Source organism: Cervus canadensis, chromosome 5 (assembly GCF_019320065.1).
Source record: "Cervus canadensis isolate Bull #8, Minnesota chromosome 5, ASM1932006v1, whole genome shotgun sequence".
Lineage (NCBI taxonomy): Eukaryota > Metazoa > Chordata > Mammalia > Artiodactyla > Cervidae > Cervus > Cervus canadensis.
The window spans coordinates 65,504,835-65,517,178 of record NC_057390.1 but is presented as its reverse complement, the minus strand read 5'-3'; the positions used below and the strand labels follow the sequence as shown (position 1 = coordinate 65,517,178).

The 12,344-nt window shown below is 42.1% G+C and overlaps 1 protein-coding gene across 3 annotated transcripts in view; it reads left to right on the top strand.

Moving 5' to 3' along the window:
- ANXA4 (annexin A4) overlaps positions 1-12,344 on the top strand; it is a 70,920-nt gene that overhangs the window by 15,826 nt on the left and 42,750 nt on the right. For all 3 annotated transcript variants that reach the window (XM_043468978.1, XM_043468976.1, XM_043468977.1), the window contains exon 2: positions 9,251-9,303. In XM_043468978.1, the coding sequence (XP_043324913.1) occupies positions 9,301-9,303 (3 nt within the window). In that variant the 5' untranslated portion in view covers positions 9,251-9,300. The remainder of the gene's footprint in view (positions 1-9,250; positions 9,304-12,344) is intronic.

The window sequence follows — 12,344 nt, the reverse complement described above, 5'->3', positions numbered from 1 at the left end:
TTCATTAGTTTTTTTTTTTTTGGCTTCATTCACTCAGAATAATGTTTTAGAGATTCACTTGTGTTATCACTGTGTCAGTCGTTTGCAAAAAGTACTCCATTGCATGACTATTCTGCAATCTGTTTGTCCATTTATCTGTTGATGGGCATTTGAGTTGTCTCCAGTTGCAGCAGTTCGTGTGAGTACAGCCCATGTGAACACTCTTGCCCACGTTTTCTTGTGGATATGGGTTTTCACTTATCTTAGGTAAATAAAGTGGAATTGCTGAGTCAAAGGGTAGATTCATGTTTAACCTTAACAGAAACTGCCAAATAGTTCTCTCGGGTTTACAGTGTTTGAAAGTTTCAGTTGTTCTACCTCTTCTCTAACATTTATTTATTTATTTTTAAACTTACTTTTCACCGTGCTGGGTCTTTGTGGTGCATGGGCATTTCTGTAGTTGCGCTGCACGGGTTTGGTTGCCCAACAGCATGTGGAGTTGTACACAGGGATCAAACCTGTGTCCCCTTCTTTGGAAGGCGGATTCATAACCACAGGACCACCAGGGAAGTCCCTCTCTAACATTTAATGGTGTCTACTTTTTGTTTCTTCCCTTTTTTTTTTCTTTTTTCTTTTTTCTTTTTTTTTTTTTTTACCATTTTAAGGGATGTGAATGGTATCTTATTTTGGTTTTAATTTGTGTTTTCTTCATAACCAATAACAGGCACCTTTTCATATACTTACTGATCATTCATATGTTTTCTTTTGTGAAGTGTCTTAAGCCTTTGGCCCATTTAAAAACTTGCCTTGTTCATCTTTGTGTTACAACTTTTAGTTCTTTATATATTCTCAGCTCAAGTTCCTTTATCAGATATACATGTTGTGAATATTTTCCCCCAATCTGTGGCTTTTCTGTTAATTTTCTTTTAGTGAGAATAAAAGACACTTTTCTAATAGTGTCTTTTACTGAACAAATCTTTTTTAATTTTGCTGAATCTTACTTATATTGACTTTTATAGCTTGTGCTGTTTTGTGTCCTAAGAAATCTCTGCCTACCTTAAGATTTCAAGATAGAGAATGTATTTTCCTCTGTGGTTAGAAAGTAAACCCCAGTGGGACTGGAGTAATTGAATATATGCTAATGCTTCGTTAGAGAGTACCAGGGGGCCCAGAAACAAGGCAAGAGGAGGAGACGCCCTGGGGAAGAGAGCACTTCTTGGAGACTAGGCCTTCTGGAAGGTGGAGGAGCCAAGGCAGTTAACATAGTCCTATGGCTACAGGAGCAGCCAGTTCAGTTAAAGTCAACAGGCATTTCTTACAGCTCCACTGTGTGCAAGGCACTGCTAAGAATTAAGAGCAAGAAAGTAGGGGCCTAGGATGGGAGTCTGGTGAGCAGATTCCAGGGAAGATGCTGTCTTAGAATTCAGACAACTCTGAGAACAATGATGATGTCGGAGGACAGACACACACAGAGGACCCCATCAACTTGGTGGCCATAAGGATCCTAAGGGAAATCTGGTTTGAACAGTTGTAGATGTAAAAGCCTGAACTCTGTACACCACAGATATTTTTAATATGGGTGGAGTTGGTAACCCACCCCTAAAACAGTTCGTTAAACTGGTGTGTTGGAATATGTGTATGTGGTGGATAAAGGTTACTCGGAGAGAATAGTAATAAAAAGAATAGCTAACATTTGCTGAGTACGTAACATGTGTGAGATTCTAAGTACTTGATATGATGCAATAACTTGATTCATCTTTGCCACAACCCTCCCTATGAAGTTACTGTTATTATGAATTCCATGTTATCAATGAGGAAACTCATTGAGGTACAGAGAGATTATAATTTACTCCAAATCACACAGTGAGGAAGTATGTGTGGGAGAGTTATAAACCCAAATGGTTGGCCTCTGGGCTTCAGCATCTTGGTTACAGAGGAACGATGGTGTCAGAGGAAGGATGGCTCCAAGGAAGGAGGAGGTCCTGTCTGTCTGAAATGGGCGGCTAGGCTGTGGCGTTGGCCACACCACCCTCAGGTTTGGACCTTCCCATTGCTGTTTCCTATTAGAGGGGCGGCATGGATTCTCCCTCGCTAGTGGGAACCTGTCCCACCCGTGCTACTAGCACCTGCCAGACCTTGGGTCAGAGAGTGAATGCACACGTTATTATCGCACATGTTCCCCAGAGGCAGGTCTACCACTTAACGTGTAGACAGGGCTGTTTCCCGTCTCCAGGGAGGGTGGGGCTGGGCGCTGTCTGTAGCCTTCTCTACTCTTAACAACCCGTGGTGGCAATGAACTCTTTCTCGGGCAGGCGTTTCCACTCCATCTCTACTCCTGCTTTCTTTGTGTAGTTACAGCACAGCCTGGGAATTGCTCTCTCAGCTGTTTGCTAGACGTTTTGATCTGAATTAAGGGAAAATCAACTCAGAGATCAAAAGAATAGCTGTGTTTCAAGACTGGAGGGGCTCTGCCTCTAATCGTGTAAGTAAACTGCCATCTGGGGCTTGAGCAAACATGTCAGAGCTGCGCCAAACCCCATGTTAGACTTTGAATGAAAGCCCGTGCTGTTTTCAGTTCATAGCATAAGCTGAAAGAGTTATTCCTAGCAGCCCTTCTTTCTCTCCCTACTGGTGTACCCTGGACAGTCTAAATATTGCTGATGTTAGGATAAACATAATCAAGCTGTTCCATTATTTCTAGCCACGTCTCCGTGGCGTGGTGCTTCAGTCAGTCTCTGAAGTGGGCAGCACCGAGGGTACTTTCCGATTGTGGGTGGAACCCATCCAACTGCGTACAGGATGCTCGGCCCTGTCATGGAGGGGAGGGGCACAGAATGTGCCTGGACGGAGTTTGGATGGAAACACTGAGTACCGCTCAGCTGGAGATGACACAACTCTGACCGTGTGTTGGCTCCAAGAGACACTGTCGCAGAGCCATGTTGCCTTGTTCTTCCACTGGAAAGGTTGGATGGCTGAACTAGGGCAGGGGCATGTAGGGTTAGAAACATGCTCTCTTCAAAGAGCCACCCTCTTGATTGGGCGCTGTCTGTCAAAGTGGAGTCCGGTGTTCAGCAGATAGGTTCGGGAGGAGTTTTTTTGTTGTTGTTTTGGTTTTTTTCATCCAGCTTGTTAAAGATACAAAGAAAAAGAAAGCATTTAGCTCAGCAAAAGATGGGACAATTTGAAGTTTTGATTCCATTGTTACTCCTAAAAGCTTCTATCACTGACACTGGCCTTAGTGTATAATTATACACGTATGTAAAGACACATGCATTTAGCATGGTATAGCATGAAGATCTCTAGAGTAATGGCTGTGACTGAAAACACAGCTCCTACCACCTACTACATGAGAGACTTTGAGCATTATGCTTGCTGCTGCTGCTGCTGCTGCTAAGTCGCTTCAGTCGTGTCCGACCCTGTGCGACCCCATAGATGGCAGCCCACCAGGCTCCCCTGTCCCTGGGATTCTCCAGACAAGAACACTGGAGTGGGTTGCCATTTCCTTCTCCAATGCATGAAAGTGAAAAGGGAGAGTGAAGTCACTCAGTCGTGTCTGACTCCTAGCGACCCCATGGACTGCAGCCTACCAGGCTCCTCTGTCCATGGGATTTTCCAGGCAAGAGTACTGGAGTGGGTTGCCATTGCCTTCTCCAGCATTATGCTTAACTTTTCTCAAATTTAAGTTATCTCACCCAATTCACTGGACAGTGAGAAGGGGAAGCAATATAGTGTTGATAAATCACCTGTGTGCTTAGTCGTTCAGTCATGTCCAACTCTTTGCGACCCCATGGACTGTAGCATGCCAGGCTCCTCTGTCTGTGGTGAGTCTCAGGCAATAATACTAGAGTGGGTTGCCATGCCGTCCTCCAGGAGAATCTTCCCAATCCAGCGATCGAACCCAGGTCTCCCACATTGCAGGCAGATTCTTTACTGTCTAAGCCACCAGGGAAGCCCATGAGAAAGCACCTAAGCACTCAGTGTAACTAGATGGTCAGTAAATACTTATTTAAAAATAAAGCCCCTCTAGTTCCAGCACACCTAACAAGGAATACAAGGCCAACTTTCCTGATGCTGAACCACTGAGCAGTGACAGAGGCTACCCCTTTGGAGGAGTGAGCCCCGTGACCAGAAGGAGGAGACCCAAGGCTAGGAGATGAACATTCAGAAAGGGTGTAAGTCCTTGCAATGGGAAGGATGTTCAGCAGCGTTCTCGCCAACCACTGCCAGAACTTTTTTCTGTTAGGCTGCTCTTGAACAGACAAAGCACAGGGGGTAATTTTTGATAAGAAGGTAACTAGTGGAGAGATTAAGGTTGCCTTTTAGCACCTAGAATGGTACCTGGCCTGGGGCAGGCATTCAGCTCATGATTGTTGAATGACTGAGCGTGAAACATCAGTGAAACTATCCTACTAGTTCCATGATTGAGAGCAGTACTTGGTGTTACCAGTGCATCGCTTCTTGTTTCTATGCTAACTAGCCTGCGAGGAGGAGGGGAGTCCAAACAATTTGTCTGCAATTAAGAGACAAAATAATTTAAAAACACCTCCACCATCAAAAAGCCAGCCAACCAGAATTCCAAAGATCTCTAGTCAACAGGTGGCACTTGGAGTCACTCAGATAAGGAGAGAAAATTACTTAGGAAAATTTGAAACTTTATACTATGAAGACTTGAAAACAGTACCCAGAGAAATATTTATAAAACTTATTAGCATATGCATTGATTTGTGCATGGGGAAACTGAGGTATTAATGTGAAGCAGAAAGATGTTTAGGAGGGCAGACAGTAAACTAAGAGTGCAGGACCCAGCCTGCTCTCCCAGCAATCATTAAGGCCATCTCATTACTCTTTTTATTTTTCTAATCTTATCTCTTAATACAATATAGAAATTGCCATAAACAACTTTCATTACTGTATTATCCATCTGGTTTGTTAAGTGGAGATAATGTCAGGACTGCAAAGGTTATTAGGTAGATTAAGGTCATGTAGAGGAGTGTTTAATACATGTTCTTCCTTCCTTCTCTCTGCCTTTTGAACAAAGGAATCATTGGCGAAGAAAACTTGAATAGACTTGGGCATGATGTGGGAATGAATGGTAGAGAAAGAGTGGGGATGTTTTAAATTATATGTAAAATGTGTTTTTTAATTATTTGTGGATTGAAGTTATTATTACTGTTCCAACAGTGCCGTGAATAAGTGGCTAAAATTTGGACAAAAGACTGTTCATAAGTTACTTGCCAGATGGTGGGTTGAAAGAGATTCTTCTCTAAGAATTGCTTAGCAAGCAAGTCTTCAACTTTGCCTTCACTTAGCCTACACACTTTGCTTGGATTAAATGTTTAAAATTAAAAACCCCATCCAGGCAAAAAAATTTCCTTTAACTTTAGAAGAATCAAAAATCCAATGAAGAAGAGTTGCTTTCATGTTCCTATTTCATAGACAGTTTTAAAAAGCCTTTAGTGCCTGGGTGGGGCCCAGTTGCACTCTCCGCAAGTACACAGACTAAAAGTTTAAATTTGTCATCCTCTGGGATTTAAAGTGAAACCATGTACCAAAGAAAAATGGTGAATGAGTCACTCACATGTGATCTTCCAGGGAGGAGAAGGATTCAGTGTAAGAATGTGTCACAAGGCCATCAGACCCCTTCACAGTGAAGGGTAAGAAGTGCCGGTCTTGGGTCAATGTTGTGCATCTGAATGGAGACCAACTACCAAGTTAAGTTGGGGTCTCAAAGAAAGCATCTGGTCATGGGGTGAATTCATCATGATGTCACCTCTGGCAAGAGCAGAGAAATTGTATTTGTTAGCACATCCAGAAGGGATTCATCTCTTAAGGACAGATTCGTATTTATAGGCTTACCACTCATAGGCACTCACATGCTTGCACACATGGTTAATTTATTTATTTACATTGAAAAATATAACTATTACTTAGAAAAAAATCCTTATACTGCAGTACTTTATAGGTAAGTCCACATGGGAAGACAAACTCTAGTCCTGAGGTTCCTTGGCAATCAAGGAATCAGAGTAAAGAGTTTTAGATAGATAAAATTCATCTTCACAGTGGGGGAATGTCTGACGCCTGGAACATTGATCCTGGGGCCATGCCAGCCTTTCTTGAGGCCAGGGTTTTGAGAAACATTTTAGAGTAAACCTCAGTGATGGTTTTGGGTTGAGCTTGCATTGCTGTTGGACAGAATATTTCTTTAAATATGTCTAACAGCTTTTGGCCAGCTGATTTCATCTTGAGAGCCATTCTTCCTCCTTTGATGAGTTTGCATATCATTGTTTTCATGATTATTTACTGATTTTACTAGTCGGTCTCATTTGCCTGCTGTCCAAAGTCTGGGTGGGTGGGGAGGAATGTATCACACTGCTGTCTGCATGGCCTCCTGCAATGTTATCAGGAGTGGGCCTTGTTCATGCATCTGCAGTCTGCCGTAAGGACTTAAGAAACTTTATGGTTGAGTCTTCACTGGGTTGCCAATTTCTGGCAGTGATATAATAGGGCAGTATGTGGAGTAGTGTAATAATTGTCCTAAACATTCTATAGAAAAATAATAGGGGTGTGTTCTTGACATACCTAATTTTTCTTTATGAATTCATTGTAAATTATTTCTGAAAGTACATGTAATCTTAACCTGAAATAGATTGAACTTATTTATAGCTTAAGGCTTCCCAGGTGGCTCAGTGGTAAAGATTCCACCTGCTGAGCAGGAGGCATGGATGGGTTCAATCCCTGGGTCGGGAAAATTTCCTGGAGTAGGAAATGGCAAACCCACTCCAGTATTCTTGCCTGGAAAATTCCATGGACAGAAAAGCCTGGTGGGTTACAGTCCATGGGGTTGCAGAGTCGGACCTGACTTAGTGACTAAACAACAATTTACAGCGTTATTATTCCCTTATGCAAAGGAATATGTATTCCCTTGGGGAAAGTCTCTTATGTTGAGTTACCAGCTTTCTTTCAGTTGCTCTAAAACTATGTCCTAAAACCTTCAAGAGCCCTGTCCTGAGCCTAAGATATCTGTTTCTCTCTGTTTAGTTGCTCAGTCATGTCCGACTCTTTGCGGAATGTTTCTTAGCTGATAGACTGTTTAAAATAAGAATGTGGCCCCTGAGCTGAAGTTTGTTGATCCTTGTTCTATACCATTATCCTATTGTATTTTCATCTTACTGGTATCAAATTGTCTTTTTTTTTTCTTTTGTTTTTTTCATTTATTTTTATTAGTTGGAGGCTAATCACTTTACAATATTGTAGTGGTTTTTGTCATACTGTCTTATGTAATCATCTCTTTATTTGTTGTCAGTCTTTCCTGAAACACTGTAAGCTCCTTGAAGGCAGGTTTCTTGTCTTATTCACCATATTATCTCTATCAGTTAAAACAATGACTGAGATATAGAAGTGTGTTATGAATATTTAGTGATTGAGTGTATAAATTCAGATAATTCAGGAGCCACTAAATCCAATAATGTCTTCCTTACAAAAATGTCATTTGTAAATCCTGTCCCAGGGGCCACATACTGCCCAGATCTTTGCCTATTTTAGTATAGATCTTTGTTCCTGTATTTTAATAGTATCTCAAGCCTTCCTGACTCCTTGGCTTTGACTCTAGTCTACCCCTTAGTATAGTAACTTGCTAAAGTATGTTTTGTCTTACATTATTTCTGTGCAAAACCCAATCCTTTCGCTGTTTCCCCACTGCCTACATTATAAGTCAAACTCCTCAGGTGGACATTCAGGGCCCTTAATAATCAATTCCCCGCCTGCTTTTCCACTCGTTATCTCTGAGCCTTCCCTGGAAGGAGCCGTCTGCTCCGGCAGCCTCTCCGTCTCATTGTCCCTGAAGCCATCCCTGAAGCCACGGCTTATCCCCACCTCTGCACCTTTGCTCAAGCTGTGCCTCGGAGCCAGTTGACATTCCCCACAGGAAGGGATTGACCCCCTGGTCAAACGCAGTAAGTCTGCAGTGAGTGATGGGAAACGAGGAAGAGGGAGCTGAGCCTCAGAAAGTAGAAGAGAAGAGTGACTGTGGCCCAACAGGACTCGGTGATAAAGTTGGCCAAGAAGGATGCAGTTATTCTGGGGGAATGATAGAACAAGGCTCCCTGGTAGGATTGGGCTTCCCTGGTGGCTCAGCGGTAAAGAATCCACCTGCCAATGCAGGAAGTGTGTGTTCAATCCCTGGGTCAGGAAAATTCCCCTGCAGGAGAAAACCACACCAGTATTCTTGCCTGGGAAATCCCATAGCCAGAGGAGCCTGGAGGGCTCCAGTCCATGGGGTTGCAAAGAGTCGGGCACAACTCAGTGACTAAACAATAACAACAACCTGACAGGGTTGTCTAGGCCAGTGATTTTCAAACCACTGTGCAGACAGATATTCTGGGAATCTTGTTAAAATGCAGATTCTGGCAGTTGGTCTGGAGTGGGGACCTGGGATTCAGCATTTTAAAGAGCTCATAGGTGATGCCCATGCTTCTGGTTCTGGAGTAATTCTTTGAGTTCAAGGATCTCACCAAATGCTCAGAAAAGGAGCCTTTTCGCCTGAATGGGAAAACAGGAAGCCAGTGGGTCTGCCCCACAGAGGCTCGTCTACAGTAAAGACATTTCTTGCATTCTAAATGACTGAATACATGTGTGATGGCTCAAGGCTTCTTGATGGAGGGGGTGCTGAAGAACCGAGGGCAAAACTGAGTGAGTAAGGCTGTAGCTTAAAGGGAAGAAGCACCTTTAAGTCCTGAGATGATGGCAGTGACAGTGGCCATTGGGAAAAAGAAAGGTCTAATGTGAGTTGGGCCAGTGGCCTGACATCATATACAAATGCGCACGCGTGCACACACACACACACACACACACACACACGACTCATTCAGGGTAAAGGCTGGAGTGCAACACTTTCCCCCTGATGTAGTCAGATTATCTTTTGTCTCCAAGAGGCTCCTCTTCTCATCCACTAACACTTCCAGTTTAGAATCTAGGCTTGGCTTGAGTTCAAGTAATGTAGCTCACCCTAACTAAGCAAGAGGAATCATATCTGTAATGTGTTATCTCCAAGCAGAAGAGCAGCTAGGAGACTGTCTGGCATAATTCACTTGCCTCTTAGAATAGTTTTTCTTTAATGATTAGCTTGGCTCTTGTCTCTTTGGCTAATCAATAGCTGCCCTCTTGATGAAATTGGGTGTTATTTCCCTGTGGCTTAACTTTGTACAAACTGTGAGTTATCTTGATTAATGATTTTAATGGCAGTTCTCTCATCCCCTCTGCTTTTATCACACAGGAACTTCTGCTTGACTGACCGAACCGTGACCCTGACATAGAGTCATAATCATGGTAAGTTGGGGATGGGCTTCACCCTCCCTGGTGCCAGCCCCAGACAGGTACAGGATGTGTAATCAGGGCCTGCTGTCATACAAAGGGTTGTTTGCTCAACAGAGGGGAGGGAGGAGGAAATGGAAAGGTAGTTTCTTTTTTTTTTTTTTTTTTCCAAAAACACCTTTTCAGGGCTGGTGAGTCACCTGAAACACTGGTGAAACACTCTTTCAGGGCTGGTGAGTCACCTGACCCTGAAAATTAATTCAAAGAGGGACTCCTTTGAATCCTTCTAATATCTTGAGATGCAGAAACAAGTTATTTCTCTCTGCAGAAGCACGATGTGTTCGTTGTAGAAACTGCAGGCAAATAAAAAGGAAAAATCCAAAATCCCACCACATTTCCCAGCAGGAGATGACTGCCGTCCACTTTGGGTGCTACCTTATCATTTCAGGCTCATCAGAGTGTGTTAGCTTCTCATCCACCTCCTGCTGCTAGCTGTGGCTGGACTCCTCTGAGCTTCGTTATCTGATCTCTGGGACAGGCAGGGAATTGGATCCCTTTGAGGGTTCCATAAAGCTCCCTACTGATGCGGAAGCTGAGCCGTTCAGCTGCAAATGTGTCCCTACCTGAGGCTGGCCACCTGCTCTCCTTCTCCTGCCCAAATGAGGAGAATGAGAAATGAATGGACAGGTGATGCTTAATCCCTGGTCTTCTGGGAAGAAATAATAGAAGTAGAATCTTATACCCAGAGAGGACCTGGACATTCTGCCAGCTCTCAACGCCTTCCTTTAGGAAAATGGAGGTGTAAACTATACAGAACAAATAGTAATATACGTTTAACATTTTTTTTTCATTAGATATTTTAGAGTTTTCTTCATCATCCCTGACAGACAAAGGCTTACTCATGTCTCCACCAAATCTCTTATGCTTTCATGTAAAATCTATTTGTTCTTGATGGGTTCTCCCTGGACATGTACAACATTTATTCAGACATGTTTATGGTGTCCCTACTTTGTGCATGGTATTTGACTCTGGGGACTCAAAATTAATGGATTGCTCTTCCTGTTCTGAACAAGCTCTCAGCCTTTCTACGTGTCAAGACTATAACCAAGTGACCCTTTCATGGGCTTTCCACTGAGGAGAATTGCTTCAGTTGCTCTAGTAGATCCTGTTTTCCCATTATGACTATTACTTATTGGACAGTTAAAGTATGTCTTTATTTTTTTTTAAGTATGTCTTTAAAGGAAAGGAAAACCATTCGATATAACAACAGTATTATAATTCCCTATTATTTTCCATCATTTTAGTTTTAGACCCTACTCATTCGATAGTGGTTTTGAAATAGTAGCAGTAAGAACATAAAGAAGAGTTAGTGTATTCACTCTAACCTTTGCTATGCTAACACGTTTGTATTACATCTTATAACATACTAAGATTATTTACTCTCAATGGAGTTATGGGTGTTTTGATTTTCTTCTTAATTCTTTTAAAAAATTTTATTGAAGCATAGTTGATTTACAATATCATGTAGTTTTCAGGTATACAGCACAGCTATTCAGATATATATATATTCTTTTGCCTTATAGGTTATTATATAATATTGAGTAGAGTTCCCTGTGTTTTGCAGTAGGTCTTTGTTGGTTTTCTGTTTTACACATAGTGGGGTGTATATGTTAAATCCAACCTCTTAATTTATCCTTCCCCTTCCCACTCAGATTTTCTTCTTAATTTTTAAAAATTTTTTTCCAAATCTCTACAATGACCATATGATCCATTTCTAAAAGGAAAGCATGTTTTAAAAGCCACTGTTGTCATATATCTACAAAAAATTTTCAAAGGTATAATTTACATGTAGTGAAATGCACAGCTCTTATGGTTACTGGTAGATGAGTTTTGACAAATGTACCATGTATCTGCCCTCTTGTTAAGATAGAACATTTCCTCACTTCAGGAAGTTCCTTCATGCCCCTTCCAGATCAGTCTCCTCCCTGTTCTCCACTCCAGTCCAGAAATACAATCACTGATCTGATTGTTTTTATCATAGATGAGTTTTGCCTGTTCTAGAAGATCCTATAAATGGAATCACAGGGCGTCTACTCCTTTTTTATGAGCATTGTATTTTTTGCAGCCCACCCATGGACTGCATGGTGCTATATCAGCAATTTATTCCTCCATTCCTTTTTACTGCTACATATTTCTTTGTATCATGTTCCAATCTTTTGACATTTATCATCTTCATTATTATTTTAATAACTGAGTAACAGTTCATCGATTGTGATACAATACCAATTTCTAGCTATTTGTTTTCATCATTCCTCCCTACATCCTCTGTTCCCTTTGCCTGTTGCCATGAGGAGCCTTCCTTGGGGGGAATCCCCTGCCTTCCCTGAACAGGTGATGATACATTATGCCCTGGAATTGAATCAATATGGATACTTCAGAGCTAACAGGAACAAATTTCCCCAGCTTATCTTGTTCCTGAAAAAAAGAGTCCCTAAGAATGCTCACAGATAAGCTATCTTTGCATGGTCCTCTGTCAATTCATCTTGTTAAATATTAATTTTAATCCCGTACTAGGTACCCACCCCGGTACTTGCCTGGAGAATTCCGTGGCCAGAGGAGCCTGGCAGGCTATAGTCCATGGGATCACAAAGAGCTGGACACATCTGAGTGACTAACACTTCCTTAGTGTTCGTCAGCAATGCAGTTTGCTTTAAAAGGCAGTGTTTGAATACCATCCAAAATTCTTTCAATATTGGAATTCCGAAAGAACCTTGTGAAACATTCAACTCAGAAAGCTGTCTCCAGCGGGGGTCAAGGGCTGAGCTAGGCCATTTAGAATTTTGACAGCCAATCACCAACTTGCTTGTTACTATTGGTAGATAGTAGAAGAAAACAGGTAATATGCCTGCATTAATTTCATATGGTTGCCATAACAAAGTGCCACAAACTGGGTGGCTTAAAATAATAGAAATTTGTTGTCTTATGTTTCTGGAGGGTGGAAATCCAAAATCAAGGTATTGGCAGTGCCAAGGTCCCTCTGAAATCCAGAGGGGAAT